This window comes from Pleurodeles waltl, chromosome 10, assembly GCF_031143425.1.
Source record: "Pleurodeles waltl isolate 20211129_DDA chromosome 10, aPleWal1.hap1.20221129, whole genome shotgun sequence".
In the NCBI taxonomy this organism is placed as follows: domain Eukaryota; kingdom Metazoa; phylum Chordata; class Amphibia; order Caudata; family Salamandridae; genus Pleurodeles; species Pleurodeles waltl.
The window spans coordinates 490,590,829-490,616,702 of record NC_090449.1 but is presented as its reverse complement, the minus strand read 5'-3'; the positions used below and the strand labels follow the sequence as shown (position 1 = coordinate 490,616,702).

At 45.8% G+C, this 25,874-nt stretch overlaps 1 protein-coding gene across 2 annotated transcripts in view; it reads left to right on the top strand.

The window, feature by feature from the left end:
• The window catches only part of LOC138261646 (uncharacterized), a 502,166-nt gene that overhangs the window by 408,670 nt on the left and 67,622 nt on the right, over positions 1-25,874 (top strand). For both annotated transcript variants that reach the window (XM_069210810.1, XM_069210811.1), the window contains exon 11: positions 15,503-15,698. In XM_069210810.1, coding sequence (XP_069066911.1) covers positions 15,503-15,698 — 196 coding nt within the window. The remainder of the gene's footprint in view (positions 1-15,502; positions 15,699-25,874) is intronic.

The window sequence follows — 25,874 nt, the reverse complement described above, 5'->3', positions numbered from 1 at the left end:
AGAGTAGGCCCGGGAACAAACCAGACTACTTCCCCTACTCTTCCTCGCCTGACAGACTAGGAAGACTCTCCCAGCTTTGGGTGAGTCTCCTGGCCTGTGGGCCTGGGGGGGGGTGCTTGTGTAAGGAAATGGCTCCCTGTTGCAGTTACCCCCCACGTTTTGCCTGATACTGATGCTTACTTGACTGAGAAGTGTGCTGGGACCCTGCTAACCAGGCCCCAGCACCAGTGTTCGTTCACCTAAAATTTACCATTGTTTCCTTAATTGGCACACAGATAAGTCCCTTGTAAAAGGTACCAGTGGTACCAAGGGCCCTGTGACCAGGGAAGGTCTCTAAGGGCTGCAGCATGTGTTGTGTGCCACCCTTAAGGACCCCTCACCTAACACATGCACACTGCCTTTGCAGATTGTGTGTGTTGGTGGGGAGAAAAAGGCAAAGTCGACATGGCATCCCCCTCAGGGTGCCATGCACATAAAATACTGCATAGGTACCACCTGGGGTGAGAGCCTTTGTGCTCTCTGAGGCCAGAAACAAAAGCCTGCACTTGGTGGAGATGCTTAACACCTCCCCCCTGCAGGAACTGTAACACCTAGCAGTGAGCCTCAAAGGCTCAGGCTTTGTGTTACAATGCCCCAGGGCACTCCAGCTAGTGGAGATGCCCGCCCCCTGGACACAGCCCCCACTTTTGGCGGCAAGTCCAGGGGAGATAATGAGAAATACAAGGATGAGTCACCCACCAGTCAGGACAGCCCCTAAGGTGCCCTGAGCTGAGGTGACCCCTGCCTTTAGAAATCCTCCATCTTGGTTTTGGAGGATTCCCCCAATAGGAATAGGGATGCGCCCCCCCTCCCCTCAGGAAGGAGGCACAAAGAGGGTGTAGCCGCCCTCAAGGACAGTAGCCATTGGCTACTGCCCTCCCAGACCTAAACACCCTCCTAAATTCAGTATTTAGGGGCACCCCAGAACCCAGGAAATCAGATTCCTGCAACCTGAAGAAAGAAGGACTGCTGACCTACAAGCCTGCAGAGAAGGTGGAAGACGACAACTGCTTCGGGCCCAGCCCTACCGGCCTGCATCCAACTTCAAAAACCTGCTCCAGCTACGCATCCGACAGGGACCAGCGACCTCTGAAGCCTCAGAGGACTGCCCTGGACTACAGGACCAAGAAACTACAGTGAACAGCGGCCCTGTTTAAAACCAGCTACTTCTTTGCAACAAAGAAGCAACTTCCAAAGACTTCACATTTCCCGCCGGAAGCGTGAGACTCTACACTCTGCACCGACGCCCCCGGCTCGACCTGCAGAACACCAACACCTCAGGGAGGACTCCCCGGCAACTGCGAGCCCGTGAGTAACCAGAGACAGCCCCCATAGCGACACCTGTAGAGAGAATCCAGAAGCTCCCCCTGACCGCAACTGCCTGTAACAAGGGACCCGATGCCTGGAACCAACACTGCACCCGCAACCCCCAGGACCTGAAGGAACCGAACTTCACCCCAGGAGTGACCCCCAGACGACCCTCTGCCTTGCCAGGGTGGTGGCTGTCCCGAGAAGCCCCCCGTGACTGCCTGCACCGCTAGAGTGACCCCCGGGTCCCTACATTGTTTCCTACCTGAAACCAGACGCCTGCATTGCACACTGCACCCGGCCGCCCCTGTGCCGCTGAGGGTGTGTTTTGTGTGCCTACTTGTGGTCCCCCCCCCCCCCCCCCCAGTGCTCTACAAAACCCCCCTAGTCTGCCCCCTGAGGACGCAGGTACTTACCTGCTGGCAGACTGGAACCGGAGCACCCCTGTTCTCCATAGGCGCCTATGTGTTTTGGGTACCTCTTTGACTTCTGCACCTGACCGGCCCTGAGCTGCTGGTGTGGTAACTTTGGGGTTGCCTTGAACCCACAACGGTGGGCTGCCTATGCCCCAGGACTGAGAATTGTAAGTGTTTTACTTACCTCCTAATCTAACCTTTACTTACCTCCCCCAGGAACTGTTGATTTTTGCACTGTGTCCACTTTGAAAATAGCTTATTGCCATTTTTACAAAGACTGTATGTGATATTGCTTTTATTCAAAGTTCCTAAAGTATCTAAATGAAGTACTTTACATTTAAAGTATTAACTGTGAATCTTGAACCTGTGGTTCTTAAAATAAACTAAGAAAATATATGTTCGATGGCATCTGTCGCTGTAGATACGCATGTTCTGCAATAGCTCGCCATCTGGTGTTGGGCCGGAGTGTTACAAGTTGTTTTTCTTCGAAGAAGTCTTTCGAGTCACGGGACCGAGTGACTCCTCCTTTTGTCTCCATTGCGCATGGGCGTCGACTCCATCTTCGATTGTTTTTTTTCCGCCATCGGGTTCGGACGTGTTCCTGTCGCTCCGAGTTTCGGAACGGAAAATTAGCTAATTTCGGAAGATTTTCGTCGGTATTGTTGCGTTCGGGATCGGCGTACTTAGATTCCACACCGCATCGAAGATCGAAGAGCTCCGGTGCCCTTCGGGGTAGTTTTTCGATCCTCCGTCGGGGCCTGGTCGGCCCGACCGCGTGCTGAAGAACGCCGATGGAACGGGCCCCGTTCCGTTTCTGCCCCAAATGCCACAATAAATACCCCTACACAGACCAACACTTGGTCTGCAACGTGTGCCTGTCACCTGAGCACAGCGAAGACACCTGCGAGGCCTGTCATGCGTTCCGGTCCCGAAAAACACTCCGAGACCGTCGAGCCAGAAGACTTCAGATGGCGTCCGCACCGACAGCCCAACGAGAGTTCGAGGAACAGGAAGAGGAAGGTACCTTCTCGATCCAAGACTCAGACTCCGAAGGATTCGACGATACACAAACCGTGAGTAAAACGTCAAAATCCACTCAGAAGAACATTTACAAGGCCCAGGGGACGCCACTGCCACCAGGCCATGGCTCGACCCATAAATTCGGTGACCGACCGTCGGCACCGAAAAAGGCCCAAACAGTGCCGAGATCGTCCGACTCCGGTCGAGACACCGGCACGCAGCCTTCTCGGGACCGAGAAAGTGCTGGAGACAAGCCTCGACACCGAGATGCCGGTGTGGACACGGCTCGACACCGAGACAGCGGCACCGAAACAGATCGACGCCGAGAGGTTTCGGCCCCGAAAAAGAAAAAAGTCACCTCGGAGCCGAAAAAACACGCAGACAGGGTTTCGATGCCGAAACAAACTGCAAGCGACCCAGTTTCAGGCTCTTATACAGAAGAGCACTCGCTAACCTCCCAAATGCAGAAGCATAGGTTTGAGGAAGAGCTACAAGCAACTGATGTGGACCATACGCAAAAGCGTATCTTCATACAGCAGGGGACAGGAAAAATAAGCACCCTTCCCCCCATTAGGAGAAAGAGAAGGTTGGAGTTCCAGACGGAACAGACACCACAACCAAAAGTGGTGAAAAGAGTTACCCCACCACCCTCTCCTCCGCCCGTGATTAACGTCTCACCAGCACAAACTCCATCACACTCCCCAGCTCACACCACCATGAGCCAGGGTGACCAAGATCAGGACGCATGGGACCTATACGACGCCCCAGTGTCAGATAACAGTCCGGAGGCATACCCTACAAAGCCATCTCCACCAGAAGACAGCACCGCGTATTCTCAAGTGGTGGCTAGAGCAGCACAATTTCACAACGTAAGCCTCCACTCAGAACAGGTCGAGGATGATTTCTTATTCAACACACTCTCCTCCACCCACAGCTCATACCAAAGCCTGCCTATGCTCCCTGGTATGCTCCGGCACGCAAAAGACATCTTTAAGGAGCCGGTCAAAAGTAGGGCAATCACACCAAGGGTGGAAAAAAAGTATAAGGCGCCTCCTACAGACCCGGCTTTCATCACTACACAGCTGCCACCAGACTCTGTCGTTGTAGGAGCAGCTAGGAAAAGGGCCAACTCTCACACATCTGGAGATGCACCACCCCCAGATAAAGAAAGCCGCAAGTTCGATGCAGCTGGTAAAAGAGTCGCAGCACAAGCTGCAAACCAGTGGCGCATCGCGAACTCCCAGGCACTACTTGCGCGCTATGACAGAGCCCACTGGGACGAGATGCAACATCTCATTGAACATCTGCCCAAGGACTTACAAAATAGGGCAAAACAAGTGGTTGAGGAGGGACAGACCATCTCCAACAACCAGATACGCTCCTCCATGGACGCAGCAGATACAGCTGCACGGACAATTAATACATCTGTAACTATCAGAAGGCATGCATGGCTCCGAACGTCTGGATTTAAACCAGAGATTCAACAAGCAGTTCTCAATATGCCTTTTAATGAAAAAGAACTGTTCGGTCCAGAAGTGGACACAGCGATTGAGAAACTCAAAAAAGATACGGACACTGCCAAAGCCATGGGCGCACTCTACTCCCCGCAGAGCAGAGGGAATTACAGCACATTCCGTAAAACGCCCTTTCGAGGGGGTTTCGGGGTCAAAGCACACAAGCCAGCACCTCACAAGCCACACCGTCCAGTTACCAGGGACAGTATACAGGAGGTTTTCGGGGACAATATAGAGGAGGGCAATTCCCTAGAAATAGAGGAAGATTTCAAAGCCCCAAAGCCCCTACTACTAAACAGTGACTCACAGGTCACTCACCCCCTCCACACAACACCAGTGGGGGGAAGAATAGGTCATTATTACAAAGCATGGGAGGAAATCACTACAGACACTTGGGTTCTAGCAATTATCCAACATGGTTATTGCATAGAATTTCTACAATTCCCTCCAAACATACCACCAAAAGCACAAAATTTAACAACACACCATTCCAATCTCCTGGAGATAGAAGTGCAGGCACTATTGCAAAAGAATGCAATCGAATTAGTGCCAAACACACAAATAAACACAGGAGTTTACTCACTGTACTTTCTGATACCAAAGAAGGACAAAACACTGAGACCAATCCTAGACCTCAGAGTAGTGAACACTTTCATCAAATCAGACCACTTCCACATGGTCACACTACAAGAAGTATTGCCATTGCTAAAACTACACGACTACATGGCAACTTTAGACCTCAAGGATGCTTATTTCCATATACCAATACACCCATCGCACAGGAAATACCTAAGGTTTGTATTCAAAGGAATACATTACCAATTCAAGGTACTGCCTTTCGGATTAACAACCGCACCAAGAGTCTTTACCAAATGTCTAGCGGTAGTCGCTGCACACATAAGAAGGCAGCAAATACATGTGTTCCCATATTTGGACGACTGGCTAATCAAGGCCCATTCGTTCATACAGTGCTCAAATCACACAAATCAGATCATACAAACCCTCTTCAAACTCGGGTTCACCGTCAACTTTACAAAATCCAACATTCTGCCGCGCAAGGTACAACAATACCTAGGAGCCATAATAGACACATCAAAGGGAGTAGCCACTCCAAGTCCACAAAGAATTCTAAATTTCAACACCATCATACAACGCATGTATCCAACACAAAAGATACAGGCAAAGATGGTATTACAACTCCTAGGCATGATGTCATCATGCATAGCCATTGTCCCAAACGCAAAACTGCACATGAGGCCCTTACAACAATGCCTAGCATCACAGTGGTCTCAAGCACAGGGTCACCTTCTAGATCTGGTGTTAATAGACCGCCAAACTTACCTCTCGCTTCTGTGGTGGAACAACATAAATTTAAACAAGGGGCGGCCTTTCCAAGACCCAGTGCCACAATACGTAATAACAACAGATGCTTCCATGACAGGGTGGGGAGCACACCTCGATCAACACAGCATACAAGGACAATGGAACGTACATCAAACAAAACTGCATATCAATCACCTAGAACTTCTAGCAGTTTTTCAAGCACTAAAAGCTTTCCAACCAATAATAGTTCACAAATACATTCTCGTCAAAACAGACAACATGACAACAATGTATTATCTAAACAAGCAGGGGGGGACGCACTCCACGCAGTTAAGCCTGCTAGCACAAAAAATTTGGCATTGGGCAATTCACAACCAAATTCGCCTAATTGCACAGTTTATACCAGGGATCCAAAATCAACTCGCAGACAATCTCTCTCGAGATCACCAACAGGTCCACGAATGGGAAATTCACCCCCAAATTCTGAACACTTATTTCAAACTCTGGGGAACACCTCAGATAGACTTGTTTGCGACAAGGGAGAACGCAAAATGCCAAAACTTCGCATCCAGATACCCACACGAACAATCCCAAGGCAATGCCCTATGGATGAACTGGTCAGGGATATTTGCTTACGCTTTTCCTCCTCTCCCTCTCCTTCCTTACCTGGTAAACAAACTCAGTCAAAGCAAACTCACTCATATTGATAGCACCAACTTGGGCAAGGCAACCCTGGTACACAACGCTGCTAGACCTATCAGTGGTACCCTGCATCAAATTGCCCAACAGGCCAGATCTGTTGACACAGCACAACCAAAAGATCAGACACCCAGATCCAGCATCGCTGAATCTAGCAATCTGGCTCCTGAAATCCTAGAATTCGGGCACTTACAACTTACCCAAGAATGTATGGAAGTCATAAAACAAGCCAGAAGGCCATCCACCAGGCACTGCTATGCAAGTAAATGGAAGAGGTTTGTTTGCTACTGCCATATTAATCAAATACAACCATTACACACAACTCCAGAACATGTAGTGGGTTACTTGCTTCACTTACAAAAATCTAACCTAGCTTTCTCTTCCATTAAAATTCACCTTGCAGCAATATCTGCATACCTGCAGACTACCTATTCAAGTTCCCTATATAAGATACCAGTCATTAAAGCATTCATGGAGGGCCTTAGGAGAATTATACCACCAAGAACACTACCTGTTCCTTCATGGAACCTAAATGTTGTCCTAACTAGACTTATGGGTCCACCTTTTGAACCCATGCACTCCTGCGACATACAGTTCCTAACCTGGAAGGTGGCATTTCTCATCGCCATTACTTCCCTAAGAAGAGTAAGCGAGATTCAGGCGTTTACAATACAGGAACCTTTTATACAACTACACAAAAATAAAGTCGTCCTAAGGACCAATCCTAAATTTTTGCCAAAGGTTATTTCACCGTTCCATCTAAATCAAACAGTGGAACTTCCAGTGTTCTTTCCACAGCCAGATACCGTAGCTGAAAGGGCACTACATACATTAGATGTCAAAAGAGCATTGATGTATTACATTGACAGAACAAAAAACATCAGAAAGACTAAACAACTCTTTATTGCATTTCAAATACCTCATGCAGGAAACCCAATTTCAAAACAAGGTATAGCCAGATGGATAGTTAAATGCATCCAAATCTGCTACCTTAAAGCTAAACGACAGCTGCCCATTACACCAAGGGCACACTCAACCAGAAAGAAAGGTGCTACCATGGCCTTTCTAGGAAACATCCCAATGCAAGAAATATGTAAGGCAGCCACATGGTCTACGCCTCACACATTCACCAAGCACTACTGTGTAGACGTGTTATCCGCACAACAAGCCACAGTAGGTCAAGCCGTATTAAGGACATTATTTCAGACTACTTCCACTCCTACAGGCTGATCCACCGCTTTTGGGGAAATAACTGCTTACTAGTCTATGCAGAACATGCGTATCTACAGCGACAGATGCCATCAAACTGAAAATGTCACTTACCCAGTGTACATCTGTTCGTGGCATCAGTCGCAGTAGATTCGCATGTGCCCACCCGCCTCCCCGGGAGCCTGTAGCAGTTTGGAAGTTACCTTCAATTATTTATATATGTATCATCTCAACCTTAAATAGGTGCATACTTAGTCACTCCATTGCATGGGCACTATTACTACAATTCAACTCCTACCTCACCCTCTGCGGGGAAAAACAATCGAAGATGGAGTCGACGCCCATGCGCAATGGAGACAAAAGGAGGAGTCACTCGGTCCCGTGACTCGAAAGACTTCTTCGAAGAAAAACAACTTGTAACACTCCGGCCCAACACCAGATGGCGAGCTATTGCAGAACATGCGAATCTACTGCGACTGATGCCACGAACAGATGTACACTGGGTAAGTGACATTTTCATTTTCAATATAAAAACCTATTGGCCTGGAGTAAGTCTTTGAGTGTGTGTTCCTCATTTATTGCCTGTGTGTGTGTGTACAACAAATGCTTAACACTACCCTCTGATAAGCCTACTGCTCGACCACACTTCCACAAAATAGAGCATTAGAATTATCTACTTTTGCCACTATCTTACCTCTAAGGGGAACCCTTGGACTCTGTGCAAACTATTTCTTACTTTGAAATAGTATATACAGAGCCAACTTTCTACAAGTTTATATGCAAAAAATGTTCAGTGTTCACTCTACACCCTGTGACACCACTAAGGGCAGAAATTGCCAGCTGAACTGTGTTTGGTGCTACCCAGAGCTCAGCTTTTCCAGTGGTAAGCCTTTAACCCCCAGGCTGCAACGATGATGCCTTTTATTGCAATTCGACAAATTGGTGTCCTCTTCCAAAAGAGGCATTTCTTCCGCACCAAGGGTGGCTTCATCATCAGATGATTCCTCTCCAGCAGAACATTCTCTGCCAGAATCCACTTCCTCCTCTGCCTCATTTGCAGAGTCAGTCTCATAATCATGGTCGGAGGAAGATTCAGAAAGCATACCAACAACCTGCTGAGCGGTAATTCTGCAACTAACCATAATCCTTACTAATAAAAGTAACTTGTCAAATAAGTCAACAATAACGAACACAGTGTAAAATAAGTAATAAACAATGTGTGGCTTTATCACAAAAACTTGTATACTAAAAAACAGTCCCACTCGCTTGTCAGAGACAGCTAGACTCACCAGCACATACTCTGCACATACACAGCAAGCACCAATGATGTTCCACTAAAAAGTAAAATAACACATAAGACAACACAGTACACATTGTTCACATATTGAAAGAGAATTTCACACACAATAAAACAGAAGCGAAGTATGCCGCTATTATTACACCATTTACAAAAACACATTAATGCAGGGAAATGATACTCATTTAGAGTAAACACTACAAAAAAGTTTTTCTTACCCAACACACATTCAACTACACAAACTGCAGATCTACAAGTGCCACAAGCAAAGGAAATCATAAGCTAAATAAAAGAGAAATAAAACATTCAAATCACAAATGCAAATGATAAGAAATAAAACAGTAACTTTATAAAGCACTGTGTCATTACCCAAATGCTAGTCTACACACACCGCCAGGCAAGCACCAGTCCAAACAAACCACTAGCGCAAATCTGCACACCAAATGCCAGAACACACACAGCAAGCCAAACGGCAGTGGACGCAGACCGTCAGTTGACCTCCAGTTCACAAAAAGAAACGTTCTCGGATAGTTAGTTTTTTTTTTGCCCCACTTGGGGCAGATGGGCCTCAAACTATGCCGATCTGATCCCTCGGGGTGGGGGCAGAAAACAGCCAAAAGTCATTTAAAATAATATCCTCTCATTGGGAGCGACCCTTGCCCAAGGGGTTTCTCCCAAACAAATGTACAAGCAAATCCCTGGTGCTAGTGGTTTTCTGGCCCCCTTGGGGACAGAGGATCCTCAAAGTACAGCCGATCTGCCTGGAGGGAAAGGGGGGCGGATGGGGGGGGGGGGGGGATGGGCACCAGTAATTTAAAATATTTGTTCCCACACTGAGAGCTACCCTTGCCCAATGGGCCGTCCCCCAACAAATCCCTGGTGCTAGTGGCTTTCTGCCCAACCCCACAACGTGCGCTGATGTCATTGGATCGCGAGGGGTAGACACGTCGGGGTCCCTGCTGAAGCGCTTCCTCTGATATCCTTGTAGGAGGGGGTTAAATGGGCCGCCCACAGAGGAGCGCCAGCGCATCCTCAGTGGGTAGCTGTGAGGACAGAACTGTTCTGTCCTCAGCACGGATGAGGTTAAGGCGGATTTACGATAATAGCCCTCCTAACTGCCAAACATAGGGTAGCTATCACCTGGTACAGTGGTGCCGACCATTATGTACAAGAATGGTGTAGAGATATGAATTTCAAAATAAAATGTGTTCTTTCTGATGCTGTCAGATACAGGGAGCCCCATTAAGTGCTAAAGATACTCCTCATAGATACTCTTCATCTCAATAAATAAGTTACATGTATTACTGTTGAACAAGCATTTTTTACAGACAAGATAGTATTAGATAAACAAACATTCAAGTTTGGTAATAGTTGCTTCCGGTGCACGTGAACAGTGAAAAAGTGATATGTGCACAGAGAATATATGTACAGTTGTCACATTGACAAATACTTGTAAAACTCCTACATATATCAATTTGGGGGTATGTTGTCTGCAGTTCATGTGTGACCAAGTAAAAACAGTCAACTTTTTGAGCCACAGGACACCTTAAACAGGGGCTTCCTCAGTACAAAAGAACAGGTAGCAGTCTGTAGCCAGATACAGCAATAAAATCTATAAGTCCACAATGTAATATGTGTCTTTGAATGTTATTGTGCGTGCCAAGAGCACAGGGTGATTATAAGAAGCTGGCTTTTTATATGATATATCAATATGATATATCGGGCAGTGTGTCCAGGGGTTCTTTTACCAGTGAACAGGGGCTTGATCTAGCAATCTCAGGGTGCTCTTTTAGGAGGTAGTGTGGTCGAGCAGCCTCAGGCTTATTAGAGAGGAGTGTTCGATATCTGCAAATACACACCCAGTCAATAAACCAGACACAACTCAATAAGGAGCTCCACACCAATTTATTTACAAAATCAACAAGTATCTTTATATATGTTTAGGCACCAGAATCAGTACGATGAGTAAGTGTTTTGCAAGAATTTTTTTTTACAGGTTTCAAAAGTCGACACTTGGTGCATTTTTCAGAGGCTGCAATGTTATCATATGGAGTAAAACCAAGTACTGCATGCAAGTATAGCACAGTGACGTACGGGACCAATCTCCTGAACTTGAGGTGAGTATTGGGCAAGGGTCAAGGCCACACCAACAGGTCACACCAGGTGGCACTGGGGCGGCTGGGTTCAGAGGTGTAATATGGCGTTGGGTGCCCAGTGTTAGCCTATGGGGATTGGTCCAGTTGAAGAGAGGCTGCAGGTTTGAACCGGGAGTCCAGTCGAGGCAATCCAATAAGTGGGTTGAAATCTTGAGATGCTCAGGGACATGGGAACACCTTAGGTCCTCTTCTCCACGGGCCAGGGGCAACGGATGCAGAGGTGTCTTGAGGCATTGTTTTTTCTCCACCGGAACATTCACGGTTGAGGGCGGCTGGGGGCTGAGGTTGCAGACGACGTTGGTAAGTCCACAGTGGGCAAGTCCAAGGTGGGCTTTGTCTCTGGAGGGCTGGGGGACCATACTGGCACTGTGGGGGTTGGGGGGGGTATGGAGCATTTTTCCTTTTAGTAAAGCCAGATCTGCATAACAAGGGCAGTTGGCTTCTTTGAAGCCCCCTGCCTTGGAATGCAGATTTGCAGGACATCCTGTTGAGTGGGGTGTGTAAACACCACTCCTAGAGCAGGCTTTGTTAATAACCGGCTGCGAACAAAGGCTCTCAACTGTGGGGATCAGAGGTATGTAGGAGGTGCAGGCTGGCTAAAACTAGTGAGGCCGCACACTGGTAGTTGGTGGGTTTTCAGGGGGCATCTCTAAGCTGCCCTTTGTGTGCATGTATTAATAAATCCATCACTAGCATCAGTGAGGGTTTATTAATTCAAGATGTTTGATACTAAACATTCCTATTTTCAGTGAAGCCATCCTATAGCTGAGGAACGTGTGGTGACCAGTGTCCACCAGATATACCTAAAATGGCTTTCCTGTTCACTCACTGTCTAAGAATTGCCAAAGACATAGCAGGGTATATCTGCTCTTGCAGATATGCCCTCACATGTAATAGAATGCACCCTGCCTTAAGGCTGTAAGGTCTGCTGTAGCGGTGACTTACATATATTGCTTGTAGTGTTAGTAGACAATGTTTTCACTTAAGCTGCATCAAGGCACACAGCTTGCAATGGCGGTCTGCATGTGCTAGTTGAGAGGTCCCTGAGGGGGTGGCACAATACATGCTGCATCCTTTGGGGTACCCTCTTTGGTGCCTAAGCTCCAAGTACCAGGGGTTCCCCTTACTAGGGACTTATGGGTGGAGGGGCAAATGAATTGCTGAATGGGGAGCAATTGCACAGTTTTAGGGAAAGAGATATGGCACTGGGGACCTGGTTAGCAGGAACCTAGTGCACTTTGTCACAATTGCATCAGTTACCAGGCAAAACGTGGAGGTGACCATGTCAAAAGGCGGGTACTTTCCTACAGTGACCAGAAAGCTCACCTATGTACATCCGTTTTAAATCAGTCTAGTTATTGTTCATCTGTTCAGTTTTTTTGCCAATAGCCGACATTTTGGAAAGGCATAAAAACGTGCCAGGGAATATGTATGTCACATCATGTACAAAATGTACAAAGGTAACGTGCACAAACTATTTTCTAGTCATCCATAGCTGTAATTCAGTCTAGTAATGACCCCAGTAGAGATTAGTTTTTTTAAGATGGGTGTACACACACTAGGTGTTTCCAAACAACCTTGAGTTTCCAACTCGCCGACATCTACAGAGTATTTTGCAGCCATGAGTTCATTTTTAAATAAGGCTGTGTCAACAAAGTTTATTTTATCTTTGTGTTCCATTTTCTTTTTAAAGTTGAGGAATCTTTTTTGTTTATTTTAGTCATGCCTCTTCAGCTGCAGACAGCAGGACCTGATAAAAGATCAGTCCTCCACTCCACTTTATAACTGAGATTGGAGCACAGATGTGAAGAACTGAAGGACTGGTGTATTTAACTATTAAATAAAAGTTGGTGTTAACTCAATATTGGAGTGTTGAGAAAAAAATGTTACTGAATGCTTTTAAGTGAGATACGGTTATAATGAAGAGTTAACTTGATGATTGAGTTGGCTCTTTATTTTAATTTTCTCCCATTTCATAGTGTTGTATTTATACATGAGATGGGCATCTTACTCCCAGTGGTAGGCAGACACCACGTCTATAATAACTGAAAAACATAGCTATTTTTAGAGTGGGAGAAATTTAAAGTGCAGAAAAATGTTCCTTGTTGTGGAACATTTTTCTGCACTTTGAATTTTACTCATTTAAAGACGATGGTATGTTTGTGTTACAAATGCAGCTGTGCCACATGTGGTGACAAGTGTTCTGTGCCACAAGTGCGTATGACAGTCCCTCATTCCCCCTACACACATATATCCCATTCAAACACACACATTCATATAGCTCCATAGACCTTGCTTTCATTGACACCCATGCCAACCCTGTCATAATGCGTCTATTCTAAGTATTGTGTACAAACCATTATATCTGGCTCTATGGAAATTAGACTTGGCGAAGCTGAGCAAGGGGTGTCTGTTAACAGTGCACAAATTGCTTAGATTTTAGTAGCTCACAATGATCTTCACTGATCAGAAGTAGCTCTCTCTACAGAAACTGTTGGGAACCTCACAAGTTTACCTTGCGTCCTAGAATCGTGCATAGTTCATTGATAACATTCTTGCAAAATAAGGAAGAGCAGGGGGACCTAGATTATTCCTCAAGTGTTGCCCAAACAGTGGATGACAAGAAATGGTTTGTATCTAAATAATCGTAAAGTTAAAACATGGAGATTGTGTGTTGGTCTCTTTGGATCCTGCCAAATCACTCCCAGCCATCATAAAAGAACGGAAAGAGTTCCAAAGAATGTCAGGATTTAAGAAAACTGGTACAGATCTGAGGCATTTAACATCTCCTCCCCCACTGTGTTGACGACGGCACTTCAGAATATAGCGTAACTTCTGTAGATCAATTTACTGATTCAGTACCTGGGTCTAGAATTAGGGTAAGCCACAGCAATGACTAGATAGGCAAATCTACATAAATTGAGCACCCCTGGAAGGCACAATAGGAAAAACAAAAATCTCTCCTGGTCGGGGGAGTTAACCCTCAAGGTCCTTGCTTCCTAACCTATTGTGTATTTTTTTAAAACACTGTCTCTTCATATTATGATTGCATAGAGGATCTTCAGCATACGTGTATGCATTTTGTGTGGCTAAACTGGGAAAAAAAGGAAGGCACAATTGACGACAAACCATCCTGGGCATTAAACAGAGAGCTATAATGGTACTTAATCTCCTTAACTGTTACTATGTTGCATACCTCAGTTTCTTGCTTAACTGGCGAAGAAGGATACAGACAAAAGTAGGAACATGATTGACTGTGCCGTAAGTGGTGGTTAATGTTGCGAGGTCCTTTGGCTACCAAAACTTGACAAGAAATTTGCCTTGTATATCTCCCCAATCACTGCTTTGGTACTGAAAGTCTGGGATACACTGGTTGTATGGAGAGGCCCTTCCCTTTACACACCCTTCAATTTCTTTCAGGGCGGGTTAGAAGGAAAATCTTGAACAGGTGGGAAGGAGGATGTATAGCATTAAAGAATATGTTCGAAGGGGAATTTTGACTAATTCAGAGACAAATATGGGCTCCAAGAAACTGACGCATTTTGGTACTTATCAGGTGCAACACCGGTTCCTACAGTCAAATGTAAAAAAAAAAAAAAAAAGGGCAGCAATGAGAGACCTCGCTATACCTTCTGTAACACGATAGTGAGAGGAGAGAGATTTCTAAGCTATATCAGATACTAAATAAATTGCTGCCAGGCAAAAGACTCCCTTTCCCAGATTCGTGGGGGGATGCATCTAGATGATGACCTTTGTGACAAAAACCAGGGGGGCACCACAGTTAGCCATATTGGCGGTAGACAAACTCTGTTGAACATATTGTCAATGTTATTACACCGACTAAATTGAACCCCACAGGGCACCCAAAAGGTGCTCACTGCTGGAGGTAGTGTAGAGACCTGGACTAGCTCTTAAATATGCTTTGATCTTACTGGAAGATCAAGTCCTTTAGGCATTTGATTCATAAAGTAATGGAGGAGGTGACGGTTTCCAGTCTGCACACTGTCCTTAGGTTGTCCTGCTTGGTTCCCCTTCAGAGAAAATGTACTCCTTGTATGGAATGTACAGCAAAAATATCTCTTGACACAATCCTAGCAACAAAGTAATGCATAATGTCACTATTGGGTACTCAGCAGTTACTGGAAGGCAGCCTGGGTGGGATCCTGGCAATGTAAACAAATTCAAAAACTGCCCAAGGGAAGAAATGGAAGTTAAGGAAACAATGAGGGATGCTTTTGACCTGCTTGTCCAAAGAGTTTCAAGAACTTCAGTGTCTGAGACTGCTACAAGCTGTACACATTTTGGAAGACTCCCAATTGGACCTATGCAGTGTGATGACGTAGCACACTGGAGACTGAAAAAGAAAAGACCTCCATTTGATTGTGTCTGAAATTGTAATCAATGCATCAGCTTGTTGTTTTTTGTAGCAAATTATACTAGGAAGAACTGTGTGACTTGTATAGTCTTACTTGTCGTTTTCTAGATTACCCATAATAACATTTTTTTTTAATCCTGTGTCAGCTGTTTCCTCCCTGCCTTACTCCCCTGCTACTGGAGGAACTTAGGCAAAGAAGGGAAAGCAGGAAGGGTGAGAAGCTGGAGAAGTTTCTGGAGGAACTGGAGGAGTCAGAGGTACCTACAAAAAAAAGGCTGCGGCAGCAAAAGGAGGAAGAGAGGCTGCAGAAGAAGTTGAAAAAGCTCAGCCAGGCTAGTTCAGGTATGTGCCACCCGCAGTATATTCTGTCTTCCGTCATGAAAAAAGTACAATGGGAAAGGTTGCAATGAGTGGTATGCACAAAATGTTCATGGAACACTTAAAGTAAACATGTAGAGAGTTTAGAGTTCAAACCTTTATTGATTGTAGGAAGCAAAAGATGTGAATGATTGAGAACGTAATTTATAAAGGGAACAAGTGCAAGAGACTGTTTAAGCAGCAGTATGCTGCATAGCACAAGAAGCCTTGCTGTGGATTTGATCAGAGAGTCTCATAAATAGCTGAGAAAATAATTTTCTCCGGGAATGTTATGGAAACAAATTATAAATGAATTTACATTGAGCTAGCAGAGGCAAGGAACATTAAATAGTAATTTCAATATGTTAAGTCTTTAGATAGAGCTTGTGCCACATGCATGATAACAATCTCCATTTCTAAAGCATGAGGGTAGTAAACAGTATTGATCTGATTGAGGTTCAGAAGAGAGAAGTGCAACTCCTTTATATTTCATATGGATCGAAACTGGCTGGTAAACGTTATACACAGAAAGTTGAGGGCAGGGAGTTGTCCTTTAGAATGATGTCCTACAACTAACACAACAGCTAGTAGAGTAATTCATGGTACTGAAAATGAGAACATGGGCTAAGTCACTGGAGGGACAGCTGGACCCAGGCTAATTCTGATCCATTTGTTTGATGGCAGCTGAATGGGAGAAATAGAAGTCTGAGAAACCGACTGGGACATCTAACTTGTATTGACAGACCATAAGGATGTCCCATAACCATTAGCCCTTGGGCAACTTGTAGCATGAACATTACCTGAGACAATTTCCAGAAATAGTAATTAGGTTTTAGCTAAATGTACGACTGAGATCCTCAGACCTAAACATTGGGCATGTTTTTTTGTTTTTGTAAAGACAGCGGGGTATTCCATCCTTCCAATCAGCATGAGCTGACAGTCCATTTTTTTTTTTTAAAGATGAGCAAGGGGAAAGAGAGGCATTTTAAGGGTATTGAACCTTTTTTGACATTCAGAAAAAGCCGGAAAAAAGAATACAACAAAACAGATCTCAGAGTGTCACAAAAAGTTTGGAAAAATGTGTGGACTGCAAGTGTACAATAAATAGATGCAGGGGAAGTTTGGTAAATGAATTTAGAAACATAGAAAAGTGTGAGAAGAGTAGCAGCGATCTTGTTCTAGATGCATATGCTGTGTATTATTCAGTGACGTAGTGGCTGCGTGAGAAATATTCCTACAAAATGTAGTTTTCACTCATGTGGTTTGATAATAATTGCGATCCTTTAAGGAACACAGTACCTTGTCTTCCTTTTCTTTTCAGACAGAGATGTCCTAAATATATTATTGAGGAAAAAAGATCCACTTAACAGGAGAGCAGGAAAGAGCAGCACAATTTTCATTTAACAGAACATTTCAATACATGTTGAACTCCTCTTTCCAAAGATTTCTGACCAGCAACATAAGAGAGTGGGAAGTCTTCCATTGCCTAAAGAGACAAGAGAGTGGCACTAGGTCATGTGACTTCATTGACAAATCAATAGTAAGCTCCAGAGACTAGAAAAATATAGTTGCAGAATGTAGACTCTGGAAAGCCAGTTCCTTGACAGAAAAGCTGCTAAATCAGAGGGACCTAAGAGTGGAGATCCCAAACAGATTCCCAGAAAAAATGCAACTTGCACAACTTCTCAGGTGAATTTAGTTCACACCGTTGAAACTATGTAATACTGATAACCCAAGCTGTAAGAGACAAGTAGACCATGCTTAATATCACACCAATTGTACATAAGGAGGACACTAGGTAATGGAGAGTGTACAAGGGCCAGCATAACCTTTGGGCGAGCAGACAGTCTAGAAGAATATATAGTATGTATAAGGCAATGCCTCCTTGGCATGGTTACCCCCTGACATTTTACCTTTGCTGATGCCAAGTTTTGATTGAAAGTGTGCTGGGACCATGCTAACAGAGCCTCAACACCAGTGTTCTTTCCCTAAACTGTACCTTTGCTTCCACAATTGTCACAGCCCTGGCACTCAGATAAGTCCCTTGTAACTTGTACCCCTGGTACCAAGGGCCCTGATGACAGGGAAGGTCTCTAAGGGCTGGAGCATGTCTCATGCCACCCTGGGGACCCCTCACTCAGCACATGCACACTGCCTCACAGCGCGTGTGTGCTGGTGGAGAGAAAATGACTAAGTCGACATGGCACTCCCCTAAATTCCACAAATTCTGTGTTTGCAGTTCATCTAAGGCAGAAAGTCAAACATTGACCTGGTGCAGTGGAATTAATTTCAGTAATGCCAAAAACATGTGATTCAGATACTTTTCCAATTGGAATTCACACTCCATGTAACTAAGTCGTCTCTTAAAACCATTCAAACAAGACATTATCTGATAGAGACATCTAGCCCCAGATTCCTCACCTTTGAATTTCCCCAGGCATGAGACTGGATCAGAAAGATGTTCCTTGAGCAGGACTGTGCGTGCCGGTCGGTGGCATCACTCAATTCCACTCAGCGTTGTACGTATCCGAAGTGACTTTGCGGTCACCTATGTAGGTGCCACCAAAGCGTACGGATGTCATTTCTTTTCTTTCTGTGCCAGTTAGCAAGGATCCGGGAAGAGCTGCACCTCTGTCATTGTTTTTTTTTTTACAGATTATTTTCTACGTTTTAGCAAAGTTTTTATTTGGTGTGTCGAAAATGTCTTTGAGGAAGACAGGCTTTAAACCGTGTGGTGCCTGTTGCCATGCCATGTTGGTTACAGACCCCCATTTGATCTGTTTATGGTGTTTTGAATGCAACTGAGACTCCCAAATCTCGGCTCTAACTGCTGGGCCATGGAACCAGAGGCTTTGAGGGAGGCAGTCCCTGAAGCTGCTAGCAGCCCGGAAGGTGACACCGCGTCACACAACTCCTCTGAGGACTTGATTCCGATCAAAGGGAAGGTTGTGGGACCTCTTCAGGAGCCCCAGGTCCTGTTGGTCCCATTGTAAATCTTCAGGACGCTCTGGGAAAAGGCAAAGGAAGCATAAGAAGTCAAAGCATGCTTCAACTTCTCAACCTCCATTGACCGAGTGACGAATACAGAACATCGGTTTTCCAGGCACAGTTCTGCGGAGCCATGCCCTGCAACTTAGTAACCCCATCTCAAGTCAGAGTTCTACGAGGCCATGCGTTGCATATTTAAGCAGGCAGACCCCTCCCGAATGCCTTCATGCCCCGCAGGGTCAGAGGAGGCCCCAACAGGTTCCGCTTTGGCTCCAATGGGCCATCAGATCTTATTTTGAGTTCATAACAACATTGGTCGTGCCACTGTGACCTTCCCCATCGTCGGTCCAAAGGCCACTGTTTCAAGTGCCCATTGGCAGCATGAGCCTCATTCTGATTCTAAACAACTCGGAGTTTGAACAATGCAGATTCTGGTGCTCACAGACTCGTGGGTCCTAGGTTGCCTTCTGAGCCTATTCTGAAGGCTAAGCATAGAAAAAGAATGGGGTGGGGTCACTGGACTCTTTGGAATACCAGTTGGAAGGATCAATGGACTGGTGTGAGGAACTGGGAGATGCCATGGACTGGATACTTCTCCAGATACTGGCTTGCTTTCTACCCCTACCGTGGCTACGGAGGATGGGATGCATCTTATGCAATGGTAGTGAAGAGGGCAGCGCAGGTCCTCGACCTCAAACTACCCTCGGTGGAAGTCAAAACTAACATCTTGACTGAAGTGCTTCAGCCTGGAGGTTCCTCTTCTGAACCCCTGCTCACCTTTAAGGAAACACCTACAGATGTCCTCCTTGCAACCTGGTCCAAGCCCAGCACAGGGGCTCCTGTAAACAGGACAATTGCCCGCCACCATCGCCTCACACCAGGGGACCCATTTTTCTTCACCCAACACCCCACCCCGGAAAGCTTGGTGGACCAGGCTTCCACCTCTAATGGCGCATTCCCTGCCGCTCCCTGGACAGGGAATCCAAAAGGCTGGATATCTTAGACAAAAGAATGTTTCCTTCCACCAGCCTGGTGTTGTGGTCGGTGAACACCACATGCCTTTTCGGCCACTACTCACACATGCTCTGGTACACTGTTGCGGTGTGGAGTGCTGGAAGCTTGGGCCATTCTCTCCCAAGTGGTTAGTGTCGGGAGGGATTCAGTCAACTTCACAATCAGGTGTGGTTTGGATACAATTGACTCACTGGACACTGCGGTTTCGCTGTCGGTGGTGCTTCGACGTCACACCTGGCTGAGGATATCTGGCTTTTCAGGGGATGTCCAGGCAAATCTCATCTACATGCCTGTCTGTGGTACCGATCTCTTCAGAAAGAAGGCATACTCAGTGCTGGAGCACTAAAAGGACTAGTAGGTTATAGCCAAGTCCTTGGGCCTCTCAGTATCCCCATGTCCCCGGTCTGCCTTTCCACCTTTCGAGACTATGGACAGGGCGTGCTACTGTGCTACCCCTATGCCAGCTGCTGTCCTGTTCAAGCTATCCAGGCTTTGAGTAGGCACAGTGCATACCAAACCCTCGGATCAGCTAGCAAAAGGTTGCCACAACCACCAACCCCCCTGGCAGCTGTAGCCTCAAAGTCCTCCTAATCTGACCCTAAAAGATCATTGGTGTCAAGTAGTTGAGAGAATCCATCATAATCTTGATCACTGGCAGTCCATTATGTTGGGCAAGTGGGTCTTACAGATCATAAGGAGGGGCTACTCTCTCCCCTTCAAATCCTCCCCTCCCCCATATCTCCAAAACACGACCGGATGACGCAGGATCATTTGACCTTGCTCCTCGAGGAAGTCATGGCACTCTTGACCAAGGGAGCCATAGAGAGGGTTCTGATATCAGAATTAAGCAGTGGTTGTAATTCCCGCTACTTTCTGATACCCAAAAAGAACAAGGGTCTTCGGCTTATCCTAGACATCCGAACCCTCAATCTCTTCCTAAAAAAGAGAGATTCAATATGCTCACTTTGACTCAGGTCTTGTCTGCCCTAGACCAAGGAGACTGGATGGTAGTGTTGGACTTGCAGGACGTTTATTTCCATATTCCCATCCTGGCTGCCCACAGACTTTAACTGCAGTTTATGGTAGGCCACAAGAACTTTCAGTTCACTGTGCTCCCCTTTTACCTTACCAGCGCCCCTCCAGTGTTCACCAAGGTTATGGTGGTGTTCGCAGCTCATCTGCGGAGATCAGGGGTGCCAGTTTTCCCCTATCTCGACGACTGGCTGTTGAAGGCCGACTCGCCCTAGGGTATTGTCTCCCACCTCTAGACGACCTCTTGGATTCAGTGGAGTTCACTATAAACGTGCCAAAGTCACACCTGACTCCCTCTCAGAGGCTCCCTTTCATCGGAGCAGTTCTGGACACAGTGCAGTTTTGGCCTTGTGCTCCTGAGCAGCTAGTCCAGGATAAAAAGGCTATGATACAGATGTTTCATCCTCTATCCTGGATTTCGGCAAGAATGACTCCGAGGCTGTTGGGCCTCATGGCCTCCTACATCCTGCTTGTGACTCATGCCAGCCGGCATATGCTGGCTCTGCAGTGGGACCTGAAGATCCAGTGGGCGCAGCATCAGGGGAATCTCCCTGACATGGTCCAGATCTCAGAAGGAACCGCACAAGATCTGCAGTGGTGGCCGGCGAACAGCAATTGTTTCAGAGCCCTCTCCCTTTCCCAACTAGATCTCATAGTAGTGACAAATACGTCGAGTGGGGCAGCCATGTGGGAAAGGTGGCGATCAGCAGATTCTGGTCTCCGGTGGGATTGAAACTCTGCATTGACTTATTGGAGCTCCAAGCGATACAACTATCATTTAAAGCCTTCCTATCCTCCATCAAAGGAAGGGGTGGTGTAGGTTTTTACAGACCACACCACCGCCATGTGGTACTGCAACAAACAGAGCCAGGAGGGGTCATGGACCCTTTGTCCTGCATCTATAGACATTTCTAGAACAGTAGAGCATATCCCTGGTGTGTTTCAACATGTGGCAGGTTCTCTGAGTGGCATAGGCACAACAAACTCAGCCGCTGGTGCCTAGCGGATCACAAGTTGAATCTCCATCAGGAGGTGACACAAGGCCCCTTTCGGCACTGGGGAGAGCCTTGATTAGATCTATTAGCCTACTAAGAGAATGCATAATGTCAGCAGTTATGCATATTGAAGTTTCCAAGGCGACAATTGCTCCGAGATGCTTTTGGTCTTGAGTGGAACTCAGGCCTCCTGTACGCCTTTCCCCCAGTACCACTCCAATACAGAGTTCTCAAGAAGATCAGCCCAAGTCATCCTTGTAGCTCTGTACTGGGCATGGAGAGTCTGGTATCCTGGGCTTATCAGCATGAGCATCAATCCTCCGACCAGGCTGCCCCTTCAGGAGGATCTTCTGTCGCAGCTGCAGGGGAGGGTCCTCCATCGGAACCTGTCAACTGTCTGCCTTCTTGCGTGGAGATAGAGAGGCAACAGTTGACAGCCTTCGACCTTCCTTTCGCTCCACCAAGACTGTGTACTCCTGCTGATGGCAAACATTTTAAAATTATTGGACAGAAAAGTCTATCAACCCCTTTTCTGCCTCTCTCTGTGATAGTCTTCTTTTCATTCTTACCCATGCCCAGCAGGGCTCTGCTCTGGGTACTATTATAGGTTATCTTTCCGCTCTGTCTGCCTCCCTGTCACTGCCTGACCAACGCTCTCTCTTTAAGTTCCCTATTGTAAATAGATTTTGTGGCATGTGTGGCTGTAGATACACATGCTCTGCATACTTCTGCCATGTTGGGTCCAGATGTGTACAAGCTGTTTTTCTTTGAAGAGGTCATCAGTCACAAGGTCAAGTGACCCCATTGTCTCAATGAAACTGCGCATGGGCATTGACTCCATTGTAAGATTGTTTTCTTTCGGCTATCAGGCTTAAAAGTGTTCTTCGGTGCTGTGGTTCAAGAAGTTTTTCGGGCTCCCTTCGGACCAACCTAGAATCCCATACTCGTCGGTATAGTTTTCCCTTGCACTTAATTCATATAATGCAAACTAGGGACGCAAATCACACTTCATCCGGTCAACAAACTTCGCTCTCAGCCTTTGGGCCTTGCCCGGTCGGTCTTTTTTTTTTGTTTTTTTTCCTACATTGGTACCAAAAAGAAATGTACTGCTGATGGAACAGACACCTTTTCTTTTTTGTCTCCGGTGTCAAATATCCCTGTGCAGATTAGCACTCGGTGTGTAACCTTTGTTTATCACTCGGTCACAATGAGAACTGTAAGGCCTGTCGATCATTTTTGATTGAGTAAGACGCTAGAGGATCGTCGAGCGCGTCAAATAGAAGTAAAGCGAAAAGAACTTGAGGGGACACCAGACATCTTCGGTCTCTGGACATTGAGCTGCAGGATGAGTTTCAGGAGGCTTCTGCAGCGGAAGAGGTGGCCTTTATCATTTCAGATTCTGGATCCAAGACTGAAACCAGCATGCAGACACAAGAGGTACCATCGGCACAGCACACAGTGAATGCAAAGGCCCATATAACACCCACAAAGAAACATTTGGCTTCGACCCAGAATAAGACTATCAGGCCACCACTGCCATCAGGCCATGGTCGGCACCAAACAGTTGCCACGGATGCCCCGCATTCCGGCTCAGCACTGAAGGCTAAGCCGAAAGACTTTGCACAACAAACTAGCTTTGAAGGTTTCGACATCAACCCAACCTAAGCTGCCTTTGGTCCCGATAACATTGGCGTTAACCATTTTGGCACCGAAACTCAAGCCCTTTTCCGCATTGAAAGTTTTGCCATTCGGATTGAAAATAAATGTTTCAGTGCTAGAGCCTATTTCACAAACTATGGCAGAGTAGCTAGACTCGAAACAAACAACTAACCGTATTCAACCAAATACTGGCCAGAATATTACAAAACCATCTCACTCTATACGCCAGACTTCATCTGAGGAGACTCTTGATTACCAGCCACCTCCTCAGAAGAAAAACAAAAAGGAAATTGCCACCAGTCCAATACTTCCACCTTTTCTACCCTTTCCTCCACCTCCTTCATCACACCACTCACACTCAGAAGCAGAAGATCTAATAGAGGGAACTTCATTAGGACCTCCACAATCTTATATCGATGATCAGGGAAGGGATGATGACACACAGCAGCTACCATTTGACCTTTGGGTCACATATGACATTGACCCACCAGGGGATCCAGATCCAGATTTATACCCAGTGAAACCATCTCCACCAGATGACACCACATCCTTCAATTAATTGGTAGCTGGGGCCGCTGCATATCACCAGGTCCCATTACCTAATGACCCTATGGAAGATGTCTTCTTATTTGAAACCCTTTCTTCCACCAATAGGTCATCTCAGTTCCTGCCCATGTTAAAAGGTATAACACAGCAAGCTGGTAAAATTTTTAAAGATCCTGTCCGTGCTCGAATAATTTAACCTAGGGTTGAATTTTTTTTTTATAAACCAGCCCCTTCAGGTGCTCCTTACATTAGAGGACAACTTTCTCCAGATTCACTGGTAGTTTCCAAAGCTCGTAAACGAGCGAATTCTCTAACTTCTGGGGATGCACCTCCTCCAGACAAGGAGTCTAAGTTTATCAATGTATCAGGCAAAAGAGTGGTGGTTCAAGCAGCCAATCACTGGAGAATTTCCAACACACAAGGACTGTTGGCAAGATATGATGGAGCCCACTGGGATGAGATGGAATATCTTATTCAGCATCTCCCAGAGGAGTTTAAAAAGAGAGGACAACAACTTGTAGAGGAGGGCAAGGTAATATCTCAATTAGATGTCCTCTTGATGCAGCAAATACAGTTTCCAGGGGGATAAACCTGAGGTGCATCAAACACTTCTGAACTCCCCTTTTAATCAGGAACACCTTTTTTGGTCCAGAAGTGGACCATGCACTAGAAAAATGAAAAACGACGCTGATGTTGCAAAGTCTGTGGAGTCTCTTCATTCTCCTGGTAACCGAGGCTCCTTTTGCAAACCTGCCTTCAAACAAGGCAATAGGCAAACATCAGAATCCTCTGCCTCTTTCAGGCAACAACACTCACTATCCCCTCTAGAAGTTTTTACTGAGGATCATATAGGGGAAGCCATTCCAAGGGTTGAAGAAGAGGTGCCTCCTCACGTACCACCCCTACCTCTAAGCATTGACTGTTTTCCCATTCCTCCCGATCACACAATACCTGTTGGTGTACAACATTTATCATTATTCCAAATTCTAGTTATTAAAGCATTTATGGAAGGTCTTAAGAGGGTAATCTCACCTACGGTGTATCCAGCACCAATGTGGAATCTTAATATTGTACTCGCCAGACTTATGTGACCCCCCATTTGAACCTTCACATAACTGTCCACTCCAGTTTCTCTCTTTTTGATAGCAATCACTTCACTAAGATGTGTGAGTGAGCCCCAGGTATTAACCTTTATAAGAACCTTTTTTCCAAATACATAAGGATAGGCTAGTCCTTCATACTCCAAAATTTCTTACAAAAGTGTTTTCCACTTTTCATCTGAACCAATCGTTTGAGTTACCTGTTTTCTTTCATCAACCTGGTTCAGTTGCAGAAAGAGCTCTACACACCTTAGATGTTAAGAGTGTTAATGTACTACGTTCATAGCACCAAAGACTCTTGTGAAACTAAACAACTTTGTAGCTTTCTCACCTCCACATATAGGGAAGGCTATATCTAAAGCAGGTATATCAAGATGATTATTAAATGTATCCAAACATACTTTACTAAAGCTACAAGAACTCTACCAATACCTCCTAGAATACACTTAACTCATAAAATAGGTGAATCTATGGCATTTTGGGTAATATACCAATAATTGACATCTGCAGAACAGCCTCATAGTCAAATCCGTACACATCTACTAAACATTGTGTGGATGTTTTCACACTGCAACAAGCAAATGTTGGAAAAGCTGTGCTTCCTACTCTTTTTCAAACAACTGCTACACCCACTGGTTAGCCACCACCTTTGGGACTTCACTGCTTTACAGTCTATGCAGAGCATGTGTATCCACAGTCACTAACGCCATTGAATGGATTATGTTACTTACCCTGTAAGCATCTTTTTGTGGCATGTAGTACTCCATCTGAAGAATTTGGGAAGCTGGTGATCCAAATGAGAGGTGAAGAGATTCGTGGTGAAGGGT